The sequence below is a fragment of the Phodopus roborovskii genome, unplaced genomic scaffold (assembly GCF_943737965.1).
Source record: "Phodopus roborovskii unplaced genomic scaffold, PHOROB, whole genome shotgun sequence".
Taxonomy (NCBI): domain Eukaryota; kingdom Metazoa; phylum Chordata; class Mammalia; order Rodentia; family Cricetidae; genus Phodopus; species Phodopus roborovskii.
The window spans coordinates 8,035,152-8,055,247 of NW_026126459.1; the positions used below are offsets into that span (position 1 = coordinate 8,035,152).

Genomic DNA, 20,096 nt, shown 5'->3' on the forward strand with positions numbered 1-20,096 from the left:
TCTTGAGAGAGGGATCCAGGGGCCAGACTAATCACCTTCACCAGGTGGGGGTGCAAAACAGGTCTCCACTCTCAGCCTACCAGCTGGACTTTGTACCTAGTGCCACTGTGAAGAGGGGAGGGACGGGGGTGCAGCCTGCATGGGAATGCTGGCCTCTCTAGTGGTCATGGGAGGGTCCCCAAGCAGGTGACCTTAGTTGGACCTTGGAAGGAGTGTGGGACTCAGCAGAAGAGGGCAGGGCCAGGGACGTTGTCCTAGTTTGCTACTACTATATAAACACCATGACCAAAACCAATTTGGGGAGTAATAGGTTTATTTCATCTTACAGCTTTCAGGTCACACTCCATCACTGAGGGATGCCAGGACAGGAACCTGAGGCAGGAGCTGATGCAAACCACAGTGGAACACTGCTTACTGGCTTGCTCCCCATGGTCTGCTCAGCCTCCTTTTCCTATGATTCAGGACCTCCTGCCCAGGGGTGACACTGCTCGCAGTGGCCTGGGCACTCCCATGTCATTAATCAAGAAAATACCCTACAGCCTTGCCTGGAGGCCAAGCTGATGGAGGGAATTTCCCAGTCGAGGTTCCTCTTCTCAGAGGTTCCTTTCCTAGCTTGTGTGTGCTAAGTTGGCAAAAAAAAAAAAAAAAAAAAAAAAAAGCCAGGAAGGACATGGCCATGGGGCTCCAACTGTCTTCTGATCTAAGACAGAAGTGGGTGGGCAGAAGAAGAAGCCTTGACCCTCGAATACTGGTGCAGGGACGGAGGATGGGAGGGGTTGCCCTGCAGTCAGTCATGAACAAACCCCCAAGAATCCCAAGCTTTCAAACATTTTATTAGTAAGTAGTTCTTTAAAGTCTCAAGAGTCGTTCCTGCAAAGACTATTTTATTTGCTCAAATGAGTGAGTGAGGACGCCTGAGGCCAGCTGCCGCCCTGTTGTCACCCAGAGAGGCCCCATGAGGTTGGAGCGAGAACCTACATCTCTGGAGCCTGATGCTGGGTAGGGTTAGGCTCTGAAGCCGCTTTGGGGAATTGACTGCAGCCCTCCATTGTCTGGTTTTGTTAGTCTTGGGGACAGACCCTGAGGCTCCATCTGTCCCCAGTGCATCCCCACCTGGATGCCTACTGCAGGAAGGCGCGCAGGAAGTCATTGTAGGAAATCTTGGATGATAGTGACTTGTCATAGTACTCGAGCACATGGAAGAACTCCTCCTCCGACAGGTTGATGCTGTACTGCCGCAGCACCTGAGGACCAGAAGGCCAATTAGCAGTGGTGGTAGCTGCCAGTAGAGTCTCATCCTTCATCCGCAGGTTCAGGGCATGGAGGAGCCCTAGCTGAGGATGCCAGGTGCCCACCACAATGGCAGGACCCAGGGCACCTTCTCTGAAGGGAAGGGGCATATCTTTCTCTTAATATCTGGGATGAGGTGGGCACTCCAGAGGTGGGGAAGGAAGCTGGGTGTTGAGGGTGGCAGGGCAACTGGATCCCTGACCCCCGACTGCTGTGCCTCTTGGGAAGTCCCACCTCTACCCTTCTATAGGGCAAGAGTGAGCCTTCCTCCTGGAGCCGCTATTGCCTTATTCACCCTTACAGCCCAGATAAATACTGCTAGAGTTATAGTTTCTCCTTTGAAGCTAATGCTACTATTTGTTTCTGAGAACAGAACACAGGCTAAAAGGCCCCAGGATTGAGGGCAGCTGGTGGCCGTTGGGCCTAATGGGAGAAAAGCAGAGGAGGAGGAAACTGAGGCCACACCCATGTGTCCCTCACCTCCAGCTCTGCTGAAGACATTCCCATCTTACCATCCTCTCTGCTTGCCACACCCTGGGTCCCTGGGAAGGGGAAGAGAACCCTAATCTTATTGTCTCCCATCCTAGATGGACTAAGTCCACAGACTCCCTGGCTGGGATGGTGTCTGGCCCTGGCATGCATGGGAAGCTGGAGCAGGACAGGAGTTGGGCTGTGGGTAGGATGCCGAGGGTAGCAGACTCAAAGTTATGTGGCACCCAGGATTGGCTGAAGCCAAATGGCACCACTCTACTGTGTACTGTGAGGTGAAGTGGGGCTCACTATGTGGGAGGCCTAGATCACATATACACTATTGAACTGTCCTGACAGTCCCAGGATCATGACAGGACACACAAGTAGGTCCCAGGCCTGCACAAGGGCCTAGCAGTAGCAGTAGTATGGTATTCAAAGGAAACAAAGGTACTGTGTGTGCATGTATGTGTGCACACAGACAGACACACGCACAAGCACACACATGCCCACACCCTGGAAGTTTCCAGAAACTTTAGGGAGTAGTCTATAAATAAGGGGCAAACAGGCCACAGTCTAGGCCTCCATGGGCATGTGCAGGGTCTCTCTTGAACTTCCCATGCTCCTGGCCTTTTGTGCATGGTACCTGCTCTGGGTCGACAGCCACAGAGAGAGCAGAGTCTCACCTTCCTGAAGTCAGCCACACTCAGGAGCCCTGACCCGTTCTCATCATAGGCCTTGAAGGTACGCCGCATGGGCCTCCAGCAGTGAACAATCTTGGGCTGGATCCGCAGCAAGGCTGAGTAAAAGGACTGTGTCTCCACACCAGCTTCTTTCTAAAATCAAGATAAGGGAAGCCGCTCTTGGGAACTGGGGTGGGCCTGATGGAGGCACAGCATTCTTCCTCCTCAGCTGATGGCCTGGCTCTGCTCTGAATCTCTGCAATGAGGGCTGTTCAGATCTACCCCTCAGGGGCACCGTGGGCTGTGGGAACACCTCAGAGGTCCCACAACCTGTGGTGGTGGTGGGGCTGCTTCCACCTCCAGTTCTCGGGGAACCTTGGGGCTGAGGGAGAGAACATGATCTTAGCTCTGACGCAATCAACAGCAGGTCCCATTTGCAAAGTCAGGGCCATTTCAAAGTTGTACAGAGATAAGACAAAGCTGAGGCCTTCTAGCAGGATCTTGTAATGAAGGGTATCTGGAAAGTGACAGGTGCGACCACATGTGGTAATGGGAGTATCACAGCACTGTGCTTATCCTTTAGGTGCTACGGGATGAAAACAGGATGTCTGAGTGTTTTAGCCCCAACACATGTCTGCACATCATGGAGGTGAACTATAGGCAAGAACATGAAGCAAGGCCCACGAAATCTTAGCCGCAACATGGCGCATGCTACCTAAAACAAACTAACGAGGTTACATTGCTTTCAGTTTGTATGTCACTTAGCACTTAACACCCCCAGTGCCCCAGAATTTGCTAGCTGACAATTTTTCCACCTGCCAGGGCCCTCTTTAACCTGGCTCATCCATACTGGTGCCCAACCCAGCCAATTGTGCCACTGCCTGTGGCCCATGCTGCCTCCCCATGCCACGCCTACCCCCCCCCCCCCACTGTTGAAGATTCTGAGCAAACTGAAACCTCCAGAGGAGCGCATCTCCCTTTGGGCTTCTGAGTTGAAGTTGAGGCACACAGTAGCCAGGATGGCACAGGGCTCCTCTGCCTTGGGGGTGACATGAGGCAGGGAAGGAGCCTTTCCAACTAAGGAAAGGGAACTATTCTGTACTCAATGGACTCCTGGGACAGGGGAGTCTAGTGGGTGTGTTCTGGGATAGTTGACAAGAGTCCAGTCTCCTTGTGTTGCTCAGAGCTCCCATCATGGCCCTCCAGACTCTCTAAGGTTGGGGAAAGTCTGAAGATACCCTCTATTCTAGACAAAAAGAGGCATCAATGTACTCATCCCCGTAGAAACCTGTCATCTACGTCTCATAGACCATTCTAGTTCATTTCTGGAAGGGGAAACAGGTCAGAGGAACAGAAAGAGACTGGGAGAGGCTTTTCAGGGTACAAGAGCCCCCAGGAGAATCCAAAGAGGACTGGAACAGCATCTCCAACCACCCCCCCAGGGCTGGGCTATCTTGTGGTATATTTGGCTTTGCCTCTGACTGGCTCCTACAGGTAAGTGGCATTGGATACTGGATCTCACCTAGAAAATGTGAGCTTCCTGTATGGTTTTAGGATGGATCATTTGTTCCAGTCCCTCTGATGGCTGCCCAGGTGGTTGTGTGGGCGAGATGAGGTCATCAGCCCCCCACTATAACGAGATTGGAACTGGATTTGCTTGCTCCCAGGCCTTGTGTGAGAGACTCTTTTGTAGTACTGTGTTCCGGAGAAATGTGAGCAAGGTTAGGATAGGATGGCTTAGGAAAGAACTAGATGCAGTTTTAATGACTATTTCACAGCTTAGAATGAAAGGGGAGAGCCAGGGATGCTCCCCCAATTGGGTCTTAGTGTTTACCATCTTCTGATGTCACAGCTGAGTATTGGTGGTAAAGCAGGAAGACTGCAAGGAATATCAGGCCAGCCTGAGTTACATGTGAGACCCTGTCTCCAAAAGCTTTGCTCCACCAACAAAGAGAAAAGGCAAGCAAGAATATTATAAAGGAATGACAACCCCAGAGGATGAGCAGTGGTGGTGGGGTGGGCTGTCAGAGAGCTGCTCAAGCCTCACTCACACTCAAGCCCAGGCTCCACCCCTAGCCTGCACATTCACATCCAAGTTCTGAAGGTTTAATTTGGCTGTGAGCCCTGCCCCCCCCCCATGCCCACTTTGCCTTTTAACTCTCATGGTACTCTGAGGGGAGGAAGCACAGGCCTATGCCAAGAAAGACCATTGTGGGTAGATGGCTCCCACCAAAAGATTTTCAGGCTCTAGCCGCAAGGCTGTACCTCTACACTTGGCCCTCACATGCAGAAGCAGAGAGATTTCTTTACAATATTTTTAAAGAAATTAAGCTTCTATGACTTTTTTAATGTCACAGATCTGATGTCCCCCAAGTCTCATCTTTACCCCCTTTTCCCCTACCTGCAGGAACACACCTTGGCACACAGACCCCACTATCTTAGCTGACCTGGCGGCCACCTTCCACTGTCCTGGCCTTCAGGTAGTCGGGGAATGAAGGAGCAGAGCCTTACTCTCAGTACAGATCCCAGGTAGCCAGAGATCCAAGGGACATTTGTGGGGAGAGGGCAGTGACACTGGGGACCTCTGTCAGGGGAGGGCCAGGCTCTCTGACCAGAAGTCCTTGAGGATCCTGTGTGACCAGGTCCGCCTGTGCTGACAAGTGAGGGGTGCCTGGTTCAGGACCCCATGGTCTCCAGGACAACACACCTACCATCTTGTCCGCATTCTGGATCCTCATCCTCCGCATCAATGAGGTCTCCTTGGCCTTTAGCAGGAGAACGCAGCTCTGAATGAAGTCACAGTAGGCGAACTTGCCATTGTTCTTCAGGTCATACTTGACAATGAGCTGCTGGCTCTCCTCCTTGCTTATGTCCAGCTTGAACTTCTCCACGAGAGCTGAGGACCAAGAGCCCGCAGTGCAGTTGGTGGGGATTCATGAATTCTTGCCCTCATTTAGCCACCTGCGGGTGGGCTCCTCCCACCCCGCACACCCCAGAGCTGGCAGGCCTGACCCATCTCTCCCCAGGGGTGGAATCAAACGGACCCAGGAATTCTGCTGCAGTAACGCTCCCTTGCTTGTCACTGTCCTTCTCCTTGCATTCCTTCAGGAGCTCGCGCCAGCAGCCCTGGATTTGCTTGCGGAGCTTGCTCTCGATGGGCTCACAGTTCTGCAGGGGTGGGGTGCCCACTGGAGTCTGTGGGGATGGAGAGAGAGAGTACCTCAACTGGAGGTCTCATGGGGGCAGTCATGGGAACCACAGAGTGACCTGGGGTCTGGAGATCAGCTCTGTAGGTGCCAGGAATGGACAGGACCTTATTTCTGCCAGTGAGCCATCTGAAGCCAACCCATAATAAGCAGAAGAGCTTTAGAAATAAATGCACAGCCATATTTTAGAGGGCAGCCCTTCTTGCCCTTCCTAACCTCCAGGAACTCGCTGCATTCCTTGGCTTGGGGTCCCCTTCCACGCTCAAGGCCAGCCTTTCCTGGGCCTAGCTTCTTAAGGCTACACTTATTTTTCCAGACTCCCCATTTAAAGCCCCTGTGCATTTCTGGCCATCTCTCTGTCTAGATCTCAACAGGCCAGCAACCAAGTGCCCCTCCCAATGTGGGGTGATAGGAGGTGGCTAGCCTTAAGGTGTTTCTGACCACTGTTCTATACCTCCTCTAATTCACTAAAGACCACATTCACTCGGCTGTCTGTGCCACCATAACCCCCTTGAGCGGGACCTTTGCCTATTTTGAGGCATAACAAACATCCAGTGCATAGTAGGTATACAGAAAACAGTGCTGAGTGTTATGAGCACATGATAGGCACTGTGTCTAGGGCCATCCTATTTCTGTGCACATGGTCTAAGCACACAGCATTGGCCTTGTGGGCAGGTGTAGTAAGGCCTCAGTTGCCTGTCCCTGGAGACACTGTCATTCTGTTCAAGGGCAAGGGAGGCACCCCCAGGAGTTTCCCTCCTGGCAAGCCTGGGATGACAGCCAAGGGCTTGGCGTCACACTGAGGACCGAGGCCCAGGAAAAAAACTGTAGGCTTTGCCTGGCTCTGGTGTAAACTGAGAACACATTCATTCGTGCAGGTGGTGCCCAAGGTCAGGCGATTATCCCTCTCAGAGCCAGGCTTCTTGCCCCATGGATGCTGTGCCCTACTCCCTCCTCTTCCTCCCCTTCTGGCCTTCTCTAGGGTTCTCTTTCCACCCTGCCCTGCCCCCTGCCAGAAACGGACACTAGAGCTCCCCCTAGCCTCCTGAGCGTGTGCGCACACACACTCATGAGCCAGTCTCTCAGTGACCTGCCTGGAGGTGACATGGGGCATGCTGGAAACTCACACAGGGGTGACTCCGGGATTTCAACCCCGCCCTGGGGTCCCGAGAAGGAGAGCAGAGGTTGGATCTGATTCCCTGGGAGACCTCAGGGGCACTGCTTCCCCTCTGGGCGACAGTGGAGTCTCCAGAGTCGCCAGCAGCCATGGGTGGTGAGGGTGCTCTCTCAGTGCTGAACCTGCTGAGGAAGTCCTGGTACTTGAGCCTCCCCTTGGCGTTGACGGGCATCTCGCTCCACAGCCTGTCAAACTAAGAGCAGCAAGTCAGTCCCAGGGGGATGTGAACCCAGTTGGGGTCTCTCAGGGTCCTGGAGGAGTGGGGCTAGAGGTGACAGGAAGTGACTGTGAACCATGGTTCATGTCAATTAAAAAAAAAATTAAGGACAACAATCCATTTGGTTTCTGCAGGATGGAAGACTGGGTGGGGGGCAAGACAAGAGGATTATTCATGGCTTCCGCAGGACATTTTTTAATTGAATTGGGCCCTCGGTGAGCAGTTTAAGGCCATTAAATCTTGTGATTAGTCACAGTGACCGAGCTGTGGCGCATAAAAACATTTTAGGAGAAAATGCAAATCAAACCAGGCCCCCACCTCCATCCCAGGGAAGCTACCAGCCTCATTTCTCAGCCATCCCTGCATACCTGAGTGGCGGCAGCTCACAGGTGCTACCACCCCAACTACTGCCATCACATCTGCAATTTATTTCACCCCAAAGGTAAGAAATGTCCCTCTTGCAAGATTAAAAGGAAGCATTTGGAATCTGGGGAGAAGTTTATGGCTTTGTATGGTGGCTGTCTGATGCCACAGACCGTATGGAAACTATGCACAGCACAGGACCAAGCGGCAGGCGGCTTCCCACATGAGATGATTTTGATGGCTACAGGGCTTTCAGGGAGCCAAGAAGAAGGGCTCTTGTCCCCCCTACGACTGTTTGCAAAAAAACCCCACAGCTGTTAGCTTCCCAAGCAACAGAGGCCAGGAGGATAGACGGGGGACAGTTGCCTGTTTCCCTTGCAGTCTAGGGGTCACAAGAAACATAGTTTGCTCCTGTGTTTCTCCTGGAGTTTATCCACAGCCAATGACTTAAAGTAACTAACTTTTAGGCTCCATTTTAAGTCCCCAAAGGCTTGTGAGCTGCCATACCAGCCTAATCCTGGGGTTAGACATGTGGGTGCCTCTCTGGGATTTCAGTTAGGGCATCTTAGATTTCCACCACCCTGACCTGTGAGTCTGAAGGCAAGCAGCTCCTATGTGTGGGGTTTACAAACAGGCATGTATACCAAGCATATTCCCCACAGGTGGGTGCCTGGATCTGGGAGGATTGGCAATCATTGAGAAAAACAACCCATGATGGGTAACATGACTTCACATAGCTGATGAGCTTGGAGGTGGGCTAGCCCAGGGCTTCTCCAGCTCTAGCAAGCAGAATCTCCCCAGAAGTCTGCTAAGCCCTGCCCATGGAATTTTGATTCAACTTCAGAACCTACAGGAAGAGTAAAAGAATATATTGGAAATGTACAGGATTCTGCCAAAAAGCAAGTGAAGTGGTCCAACTCACACCTGGGAGGCTAACAGGTCCCCAGTGTTCCACCAAACAGCCTCCACTCCAGGCTAGCTCTGGTCTCCAGACCCAGCCAGCATAAGTCTCACCGTGTCTGTACATATGGCCACCACACCCTCATCTGCCAACCAGGATGTTCATTTTCCCAAGCTATTTGACTTCAGGCCTTTCTTTTGTAACCCTCCCCCATCCCTACTCTTCCATGGTGCTCTGAGGAACTCTCTCCATCACCACAAAACCCACGAACCCTTTACTATAATACTCCCCTCACTTGGTCTGGAGGTGCTTCCTGCCTTTGACAAAGCAGAGGAGAAAAGAAGCCTGACTTAAGCGAACTCAGCTCAGAGTTATAAGGACCAGCACACTGGTGGCTATATTCTGCACAGGCAAATGGAATTGTTTTGTCAGCATCCAAATTGTGATACGTTGCTCCTGGAATATGGTAGGGTAATAATGTTCCTTGTGCATGCATCTGCAGGATCTATGACATCTAATGTGAATAGAGATGTGGCATATGAGGTGAGGCATAGGGTCACTGGAGATCTATCAGATTCAAGAGGGGAGAGACTGAATTGGATCCTTCTTCTCTTCCCAGAATACTTCTTATGGACCCCTTCAGTCATCAAGGGAGTACCCCTCAGCATTGGTAAAACACATAACCTTGGGACAGAGGTTACAGATGTAGCTTATTTTCCTGTCCCCAAGCCAATCCCTATTCTATTTCAGAACATGGCACCCTGCCCAACTGGCCAAGTGTTAAGTGATGAGCTTATTCTTGAAAGCAGCTTGGGGGTGTCTTTTTTAAAATGTAGAGAAAACCAAGTAAAGTGACAGTCAGGGAAAATATACAGAATACCAGGAAAGCTGTTTAGCCAGAGAACTGTTTTCTCCCCATTTTGTTTTGTTTTTACTCAATGACAGAATTTTTAGTTTTACTCCTTATAGCAAAAGGAGAAAAGAAAATCCCAGCAATCAAAAGGTCAAGGCTCCATCCCCCTGTTGTCGGTGATTTGTTTTTCTGATAGGTTGAAAATTGCATAATAAACTTGATAATGTCAAAAAATAAAAGACACATCCTTAAACTCCCTCTGAACCCAACTCTGCCCCTGAGAATGATGGGGGTCTCTGAACTCCCACAGCTCTTTGCATCAGGTACAGAGCTGGCCAAGGCCTTCTAGCATGGAGACATGCAGCAGCAACATCTCACAGGCTCTGGCTTTCTCTTTACCATGTTTTCCGTTGTCATCTTAGGTCAATGCATTCCTAAAGACAAGTGGTGTGCCCTGTAAATCCAGACTCTTGGTGGAGTTTCTATTGCTGTGATAAAGCTTCATGACCACTCTCCAATGTTGGGCTTTAGGGGTGACTCAAAAGGTCACCCCTAAAGGCAGCATGACGACTGTGATGCCCCTGGAATCTCATCTTCAAACAACATTCTCTTGTCCTCATCCCCTCCCCTCCTGTTTCCACATTCTCCTTGAAACCATCTGCATGCCCACCTCCCCTTTGTTCTGCTGTGTTCTTCATCTGGCCCCAGGTGCTCACTCCACCTCTCCCTGCAAAGCCTATTTCATAACTAAATACAACAGCATAACAGTTCCCAGATAAACTCAGCCTACTAATGGCATTCAAAGAAATAAAATCACCACATATGAAGGAGTAAGCCAAGGCTGACTCTGCCTTCAGATATAAGAACTGTCAGTGACCAAGCAATAGCACTAACCATGAGAAAGACACAATTGGCATACATTTGAAATGAGGGGAAAATAAAATTCCTTGAAATAAAAAATGCAATCATTGAAAAAATTTCATTAACAGATCACAAAAAAAGGCCATACTTAGAAGAAAAAAAAAATGAGCAGAAGAAAGGGTTGTTAAGATGTAAGGGTAACAGACATTGATTGACTAGGAAAATATGTAGTTTTTGACAAATAGGCTATAAAAAGGATTTTAAAGAGCTCAATCCAAATTATGCCAAGAAAATACACTTTCGAACAATGTAAAGGAAATTAGTATGGCAGGAAGCTTAATATTGATAATGGAAATAAATGGAGACAACAGCAACAACAATAAATGTAAATGAGTCAAACACCCATGTAAAACGGCAGGGATCACTAGAGAGGCTGTTTAAGAAACCATTTATATGCTATTTGTAAAGCCTACACACAAAACAAATACCACGGGTGTCAACGATTTGAAGTAGTTTAAATAGGTTTACTAAGCAGACACTAAATGAAAGAGGCCCAGGGTCATGCTACTATCACATTAAATAGACTTTAAGATTAAAAGCTGTTTTCTTAGAACTTGATACATCTAACACCGAGTTGCAAGTATCTACATTTCTCAGCTACTCATGGGCCAAGCTAAAAGAGAACAGAGATTCTGAGGCTAGAAGTAACAGCTGGTTTTAATCAGCAGGTGTAGAACGCTTCATAATGCTCCATTCAAAACATACCATCTAGCTACAAATGAAACATAAAGAATGACCACACATCCAATCTCAGATAATTCTAATAACTGATAAGACCCAGTTCCATTCTCTAATTAAAATCATGTTCATTTATAAGTTAATAACTCTTTAAAAACACATTCATTCAGGAACAAAAAAACACCCGTATTTCTAAATCAAAGAACCCAAGATGGGAATAAGAGACTAGGAGCTCCATTATAATTTTACAACTATGTATCAAAATTTGGATGCAGCTAAAGTAGTAATTAGACAGAAATGTACAGTTTTAAGAGCCTATTATGGAAGGAAGAACAGCTGAAATCCAAAGCCTGCATCCAACCTATGCCAAAGCAGAGGGAACAAGAGAGAGGCTGTCAATACAGCAGGAATCCTGGAGAGCTTAAAGCTGATCCTCAGAAAGACTGAGAGAGCACACAGGGCTGTAGTATGAAGACAGGGGTAGCCAAGTGCTGCATGCTCCAGTTGTGTGGACATAGATTCTATGGTGAGTCTGTGTATGCCAATCAGAAAAGTGAGACTCATGTAAAAACATGAGCCACAAGAATGGATAAGCCTGGGTGGCCCGGTAGCCATCAGAAAACCATAGTGGCAGTTAAAACCCCCCTAATTTAAAACTCTGTGCCCACAGAAAGCTTTACCAACATTTAATTTCAAGCAGCTTGCAGCCCAGTTCTGCCCAGACCCCTCTGGCAAAACAAGGAAGCACATAATCCTAGACTCTACTTACACAGCTGGTGTACTCGATTCAAACAAAACACAAACATGAGAAAGTACAGATTGGCATCACAAACAACACAACTGGCTTTTTTTTTTTCAAGTTTAAAGGGGAGAAGGGAGGGCAAGAATGTGGGTACATATTTGTATGTGCACCATGGGAATCTGCCAAGGCCAGAAGAGGGCATTGGATTTTCTAGAACTGTCATTATAGGCAGTTATAAAGGTCAGAACCCAAGTCTTCTGCAAGAGAAGCCAGTGTTCCTAACCACTGAGTCATCTCTCCAGCCATGGAAATACTTTCAACACACCCTGACCAAACTGTGCTTACAATAGAAGTATATGTTTGCTTTAGTATCACACTGCTTATCAGCACAACTCCATGCATTGAGAAACTGAATAACAAGAACTAGATGCCTATCTTGATACATGTATACATTCAGGAGAAGCATTTGATACAATCAGTACCCAGCCATGGTTGCTGGGCTTTAGAAAAATAGGCATACAAAGAACTTAACAATTGATCAAGAGCTCCTGACATTTGATATATCAAAGTGTCTCTAGGGAAAATAGATTTAACCTCGGAACACTGAAGCATTCCTGTTCAATCAAGGCTAGAACAGGGAAGCCATTGTCACCGCTCTGTTTAGAGGGACTGTGGGATCTAGGCATTGCTACAAAGCAAGAAAAAAGAGTAACAGGCATATAGGCAGAAAGAACACCTGCTTGCTGTTCAGAACTGGCCTGAGGCATCAGCTCAGGGAATGGGCTGACAACTTAACTGAAAAACTTAACTGAAGGTATGAAGTTATAAGTGTTTCCTTACAATGAAACAAAACAGACCTTAAAGACACAGAGGATCCCACACAGTAACAATAGAACAGAATGAAAAGTAGCAGAGACCTACAGGAAGAGAGGGAGTCTGGGTCAGTAGACAGGAAGCTCAATTGGTGCAATCCAATAAGTGTCACAGGTTCCCCTCCTCCCACCCCCTGGAAGCAGGAACTCATGAAGCCACACTGGCAGTGGGCTCATGATGCCCCTGTCTCCGAATGGGTATTACAGTATGCACTGCCACCTGACTTCCAGGGAAGCTGATGTGATGGCCCTGAAACACTCACAGAAAGCTGAGAATGTGGCAGACACTCCTGGCCTGACAGAGCCATAGAGACCCTGGTGCTGGTTATTTACAATCTGCTGGAGAAAAATGGACTTAGAACAGACCTCTGGGAGGGAATGGCTGACAGACAGCACTGGGACTGAGATGAGGGAGGACCACAGAGTCCCCAGGACTGTGGAGCCCCACTTCACATAGTGGACAAAACAGGTGCTGCCTGCATGGCAAGAATAGAAAGTGAAAATTTCAGAGAGTACCAGCTGATGTTCCTTGGGCAAAGTGAGGATGGCTCGACCACAGTCCAGAGTAGAGCCAAGAGTGAGCTGTGCATGCAGGGTCCACCCAACTGCAGTGATGTACTGTATAAAAGAACACCTGCACTCATACACATGCATAGTGTGTGCACACATATGTGCAGATACATATTCACGTACATATGTGACACACTAGCACACTCATGCATATACACATAAATGCACACAAATCACATCCAGCATCTCCCCATCTTCTCCCCAATTTCACAATGTAGTTGCATGGTCTTTTTGCTACCCCGGCCTATATCCCAGACTTATCATCTGTTGCCCCAAGCTCCACCTGCCCCTGGCACCCTCAGCCTGTATCTTGGGTTCTTTGCCATGTTCTGTCCACACTCACCTTGCCCATCCTCCAGCTTCCCTCTGCCTTGGGCACCTACCTCTACAGCTCCATGTGGGCAGCTCACATTGAACCTGTTTGCTCCATCTTGCCCAACACCTGGCTTTATTGCCACTCATAGTGAACACAGCCACACTCTCACAGTGAGCACCGTGGCATGTCCCGTGGGATTCAGCTCTGACACCCTCAGCACCTCTTCTTGTCCCCTCTCACAAATGGTTCACCCCTGGTCCCCTGCTCATCATCTATCTCCACACAGCAGCCAGAGGGGCTCTGTTTAAAGCCACTGATCAGATCAACTGGCATAGGGCAGATGCAGCCCTCTTTCACCCCTGAGTAAAGACAAAATGCTCCCCACTTGGATCCTGTCCTACCGGACAGACTACTGGATTGGGCTCATCCCCCTCAAAGCACTGGTCATCTGCCAATGGTCCAACCCCATCACAGCTCTCTTCATTCATGTCCCTTCTGCTTCCAGCTAACCCTACATAGTAGCCAGGTCTTCCCTTTGAGGATACCTCTTCAGGGAGCCTCCTCAACCCTACTAGTTACAAGCATGTTTCCTACCCCCTGTCTGTACCCTTTTCCTGCCATGAAAGAAATATACAGCATCATCACTGGCTAAGACACTGTCTATTCTACTTAGTTATGTTTACTGTCTAAAAGTTCTCCGAGAATGCAGACCTTCCAGGGCAGCAGGCTGCTGGCAGCAGCAGTAAAACCTGTGGTTCCTGGTTCGCACTGTTCCTGTCTGCACTGCTCTCTGTCTCTGTGGGCCTGCATTCTGTTTTCAGGGAGACCATAGACCTCTGCAGGTGCCTGGCCATAGCATCTCAGCTCCTTCCCAACACAGCAAGGCCTGCTCTCCTTCACAAGCTCTGCTCCACTGGCCTCTGATGTCCCTCCTCTGCAGTGATGATTAATCTTGTCATCTACCATCACCTAGGAGATTAACCTCACATGTCTGTGTAGAGGTTTCTTGGTTAGAGTGATTAAAGGAGAGAAGACACATCCTAAATGTGAGTGACCATTTGATGGGCTGGGTTCCTGGGCTGAATAAAAAGTAGGAAGTGACAGCAGTTACCTCATTTTATTTCCTGACTGAGCACACAACATAGCTGGCTGCCTCAAGCCTCTGTTGTCATGCATTCCCCATCATCAGAGCCTGCACCTTCAAACTGTGAGCCAAAATAAACCCTCCCTTCCTCACAGTGCTTCTGTCAGGTACACAGCAATTGGTGTAAAATTCCTCTGTTGACAGCCACTCAATGCATGAGTGGGCTCTGCTGCCTCTGGGCATTTGCTGCACATCAAGATGGGTGTCTATGATCCTAGGAACCATCTCAGAGGCTAAGGCTGGACTCAGGAGACCAGAAACATGGGAGCTGGGAAGATGGAGGGGGCTGGATGGGCCACGTGGGACATGGATAAGTCTGCCAAGTGGGGCTGGGAATCTGGAATCTGCTTACTATCTGGAAGGAGGCATAGGCAGTGAGAGATGCAGGGGCCAGGCTCTGGAAGAGGCAGAGAAGGTATCTGGATAGAAGGAAGGATGCTATGCCGGCCTGTGGTTTGGCAGGGGGGGAGTCAGGGGAAAAACACATAGATGCCAACTGACTTATCTGAGTCACATAGCTAGACAGGTGCACAGCTTGTACAAGCATAGACGTCTGAATTGTTTTATTACCTACAAGCATACTTCTCACCTGCTAGAGGTGCCTGCTTTGGGGGTAAAATCACATCTAAATGTTCAGAGATACCCCTTCCTGATAAAGCTGTTCTCTTTCTCTGGAAGGTTGATTTTACTCACAGGGTTCCAAGCCGCCTCCCTTCCACCACTCACAGAGCTCTGAAAATCAGGAAAGCTGGACTCTTTTGAGTGTAAAACAATGCAGGTGAGCCAGGTCATGGAGACAAGATGGCAGTTAAATGGTACTTAGTACTCTGGCACCATCCCCAGCACTCCTGGCACAGCATGCTGCCCCCGGGTGCAGCAGAGAGAGGGAAAGTCCTGTTAATCATACCAGTGAACGGTGATCACAGATGCAGGAGATTGGGAGCTGGGGCTGATTTTAACAGCAAAAGGGACAGGAAGCTCACTCTAACTGAAGGGTGTGGATCACAGCTGTTAGAGCACCAGCCACTCCTGTGAATCTCTGTATGGTTTACCACAAAATAGGACCTCAGCATAGCCCAGGCAGGCACTCCCAGGACTGGGGAGGCCAAAGCAGGAAGTTTAAGGTCAGTCTTGTTTAAGTTCCAGGTTATTAGGGACTATAGTCTGAGAGCTCATTAAAGAGGAAGGTAGCGAAGGAAAAGGGGGTGGGGGAGGGGAAGGGAGTAGGAAAAAGGAGGAAGTGGAAGAAGGGGAGAGGTGAAAAAGAGGAGGGAGGAGGGAGGAGGAGGAGGGAGAAAAGGACAAGTGGGTGGGGGTGGAAAATTAAACACTTAAAAAGTAGAGTGCGGTGGAGAACTCTCTGCTTGGGGTGGGCAGCCAGGGTCCTACCTGCTCGTCGGTCAGGATCTGCACATGGCGGGTGCAGACAGATCTGAACTCATCTCTGGAGACTGTGTTGCTTTTCGTGGTGTCGAAGTTCTCAAACTCCTGGGCGATGGTGTGATAATGGGAAGTCACTGCCTTGTGCACTCGTGCCAAGATGTCTCTGTTGGCCATTTCTTTGGGAGATGTGGGGGGTGGGACCTTGGGCATCTTCTCTGCCCACTCATCAGCAGTCTGCACACAACAGAATGCAAATTGATCCACTGAGTAAACGGTAGACACCTCTTGTCTCTGGGTGCAGGGAGGCATAGCTTAATAGGATAGAGAAGAACAGATGTGTTGTGATTTCTAATGACAGGTCAGCCCAGCTGTGTGGAAGCCTGGGCTCACTTGCCATGAAAATGGTTCCCTGGGGGGCACTCTGCCCTTGGAAGGTGGGTTGCAGAACACTGAGAAGCCCCAGGGAGGGTGCACCATATACTCTCTCCTGTTTCTTCCTGATGGGTGTCTTTGGGTTCATTTAACACAAGGGCTGGGGAGATGGTTCAGTTGGTAAAGTGCCAGCCACATTAGGTTAGCAGGACTTCTGGATCCCCAGAAGCCGGCAGGGACAACTAGAGCTGTCCCAGATTCTGGGGAGAGAGATGCGCAACCTTGGCCAGGATCGGAGACTTCCTGGACCGAGGCAGGAGGAGCTTTATAACTATGAGTGGGCAAAGGGCTTGCAGATGGGGAGACCGAGGAGGCCTAAACCCCACCCCTTCAGGGTTTGGTATTTCACTAGGGGGATAGATGGACTGTAATGGCAAAGGGTAGTCACTCATGAAACATCAGCAAAGGCGCCAGGAGCTAGCCAGTTCAGGCCTCTGGGGAGACTGAGCACCATGATGCAACCAGACTTGGAAGACCCAAAGGGTCAAGGCGTGTGTTAATAGAGTCTTCAACCTCCTGCAAGGTAGGAGACAGCTTTGGCAAGTACCTCCCTGCTGAGTGAGCGAAACATCCTGAAGCTAGGACATGGGAGGGGAAGGTGGCACTTTGATGTCAAAGGATAACCCAGTGATAACCCAGGGGAGAGAGAATTCAAGAGGTCCGGTGCAAGAATACTGGCCCTGGTCCTGGCATATCTTGGTCTCATTGTGGTCCTTGCTTTGACACTGGCTCTTACTATGGATACCAGGGCTGTGCTAGACAATCAGTAGGCTTTGACTGCAGATCCTCAAACTTGGCCACACCTTAAATGATCCAACAGTGATGCCTGTACTCGGTCACCATTTGGAGACATGTTTTATGAAACGGTAGCAAACCCCAGCAGCAGCTGGGAATGTCCTTAAAAACACAGATGCACAATTCCACTTAGACCCAAGCTCTGATCACCCATGGGTACCAGAGTTTCCTATATGCCCACCTGAAGTCATTTGTAAGGTAAAGGAACATCTTCTCTCACTTGAGAAAAATCTAAATGGAATCACTGGTGTGTCTCATGCCTTTCAGAATTCACATGGTTGGAAGTGTGAGTACCAGAGATCAGTATCCACTAGCATCTCTGCCCTTCGACCGTGTGTCAGCACCCGGAGACCAGAGGGTGCTCCCCTGCCCGGTGTGGAGTCCTGCCTCTAAGTCCAAAAAAAAAAAACCCATTTGAAACTCTGAGGCAGCTCAGTATGGGAGAATGGCAGGCCCAGGGCTAGTTTCAAATTGGCCCCGCCTCTGCCTGGCTGGGCAGCTTGCCAACTTTCTGTCTGTTGAATAAAACTGACCTGAGGTAATGACCATGAGGAGATAAGTCATGAGACTGGTTCTCTCCTACCTTTGCATGGTTCCAGTGATTGGACTCTGGTCTCCGGGGTGGAGCAATATCCTTACCATCTTTACGCTCTGCCTGCCCTATATAGTTGGGCTTTATTTTATGATTTAATTCAGGCTGGCTACAGAGGATGAGAGACACCTGGCCTATTATACACATTTTTTTTTTTTTTTAAAGAAGATCTACCTTTTGAGATAAGACAAGAAGATGAATAGTAAAATGCTGAAGACATCATTCTTGCTAGACAAGACAAATTGGCTGGAAAGTCTCCAAACAATTTAGGAAAGCGGTCCAATCTGAGCTAAAACCACAAAAAGTAATGCCTGCTTTTGAAAAGCACTAGTTATCAGCTGAAGTGAGGAGAATTCCTCATCACATTAGTGACAGGCTGAACACATGGGTGAGATCCTGAGAGCGACAGAGCCTCCCAGGAGAGACCTGCATCTACTGAGATGAGACAGGGATGGGGTGGGGAGCAAGGCCATATTCCTGAACAAGACTCAGATTCAAGCCACAAAGTGTAAGGAGTAAGGTTTGTTCGCCTGCCACTGGTCTGATATCGCTGACAGGAGACTGTCTAGGTTGTAAGTTATTTCTCTCTGAATAAACATCTATTCGGCCTATTTGTTTATCCTGATCCTTATTTAACCGCAATAACAAAGCCTCTTTCAAGTTCCAAGAAAACCTCCCTGGGGCCTGGGGAGATGGCTCCATGGGTAAAGTACCTGCTGCATAGGCAGGAGGACCTGAACTAGATCCCTAGGTCTCACCCTAAAGAGGGAGCAGGGTGATGTGCTCCTGCAATTCCAGCCTGAGGAAGTGCAGACAGAGGCATCCCAGGGTTCATGTGTCAGCCAGCTTAGACTAAGTCTCAGGCCATGGGAGATTCTATCCCCAAACAAGGTGGATGGCTCCTGAGGAATTCAGCTGAGGTTGTGCACACAGCCTCTCTCTCTCCTCCCATCCTCTCCTCCTCCTCTCCCCACATTCCTTCACTGGATATACAGAGAAGGGGGGATGGGAATCAATAGACATTTTGCCAAGTACATTGATAATTAAAAATATGCTGTCATAAAATTTTAGGAAAGGCTAGCAACAGGAGGATCTGACCCACAAGATATTGAAGCTGGCTGTTTACTCTCATCTTTTTTGAGGGGCCCACCACCCAGCTCCCAAATAACTCACACACAGAGGCTTATTTTTATGCCTGGCCTTAGCTTGGCTTGTTTCTTGCCAGCTTTTCTTAAATTATCCCGACTACCTTTTCCCTTTGGGCTTTTATCTTTCTTACTTCTGTGTATCTTACTTTCCTTCTTTCTCGGTGGCTGGGTGGCTGGCTGGGTGGCTGGGTGGGTGGGTGGCTGGCTGGGTGGCTGGCTGGGTGGCTGGGTGGCTGGCTGGGTGGCTGGGTGTCTGGGTGGCTGGCTGGGTGGCTGGCTGGGTGGCTGGCTGGGTGGGTGGCTGGCTGGGTGGCTGGCTGGGTGGCTGGGTGGGTGGCTGGGTGTCTGGGTGTCTGGGTGGCTGGGTGGCTGGCTGGGTGGCTGGCTGGGTGGCTGGCTGGGTGGCTGGCTGGGTGGCTGGCTGGGTGTCTGGGTGGCTGGCTGGGTGGGTGGCTGGGTGGCTGGGTGGGTGGCCCCTGACGTCCCTCTCTCCTTGTTCTCTTGCTGCTCTCCTCCTTTCTTGTTTCTCCTTCTATTTATCGTCTTTGCCTGCCAGCCCCTCCTATTCTTGCTCCTGCCTCACTACTGGCCATTCAGCTCTTTATCCAACCATCAAGTGTTTTAGACAAAGCAAAGAATCATAGCTTCACCGAGTTAAACAAATGCAGCATAAACAAAAATCACACACCTTAAATCAATATCCCTGGACAGCTTGCTGTAACCATGATCTAGAGAGAGTCATGGAGCTCGGCTGAGACTCCAGCTGTGTTGCTGGGCAAAGGCTCTGCCCACCTGGGATGAGACTTCAGCCCCCTCCCTAAAGTATTTTAATCAAGAGGCCGCTGTGTCACAGCACTAGACAGCTGAGTGGCTGTCTTACAAAGATGGCCCCTGTGAGGGGCAGAGCCCAAGCAAGATGCAGCTCGCCAGTTTCATCAGAGAGACTCCTCTCCTGGAGCACCAACAGCAGACAGTGAGCCAACCTGGTTTCTGCCTCAGCAAGTGGAAGCCCCCTGCCCAGCCTCAGGGCCTGCAGCCAGCTGTGTTGACTGTTTTCTGCCCCTCACAAACCCCAACAGCTCAGTCCCATTCTACCTCTATGGGAAAGTCTCTTGTGCCTATGTTTGGGCATGCTCCCCAGAGGTGGCACTTTTCTAGAAGTGACTATCCCCAAGGCCAGACCCTCGAGGGCTCCACAGAGCCCCCAGGCCAAGGGCCAGCTCACTCGCCCTGCTGCTACTTACAGGACACTACAGGTGCAGCACTGCCCAGGGAACCTGTGTACTCTCTCTCCCCAGCCCTCCTCCCGTCTGTCCCCTCCCCTGCTGGTTTCTTGTCACACTTC

General features: G+C 49.6%; 1 protein-coding gene across 1 annotated transcript in view; it reads right to left on the reverse strand.

Moving 5' to 3' along the window:
• Nucleotides 1-812: 812 nt before the first annotated feature.
• The window catches only part of Efcab6 (EF-hand calcium binding domain 6), a 170,281-nt gene continuing 150,997 nt past the window's right edge, over nt 813-20,096 (reverse strand). The window contains exons 25-30 of the mRNA XM_051189518.1: nt 15,791-16,018; nt 6,775-7,017; nt 5,486-5,636; nt 5,153-5,337; nt 2,445-2,594; nt 813-1,244 (exon numbers count right to left, since the gene is read on the reverse strand). Of these exons, the coding sequence (XP_051045475.1) occupies nt 1,122-1,244; nt 2,445-2,594; nt 5,153-5,337; nt 5,486-5,636; nt 6,775-7,017; nt 15,791-16,018 (1,080 nt within the window). The 3' untranslated portion in view covers nt 813-1,121. The remainder of the gene's footprint in view (nt 1,245-2,444; nt 2,595-5,152; nt 5,338-5,485; nt 5,637-6,774; nt 7,018-15,790; nt 16,019-20,096) is intronic.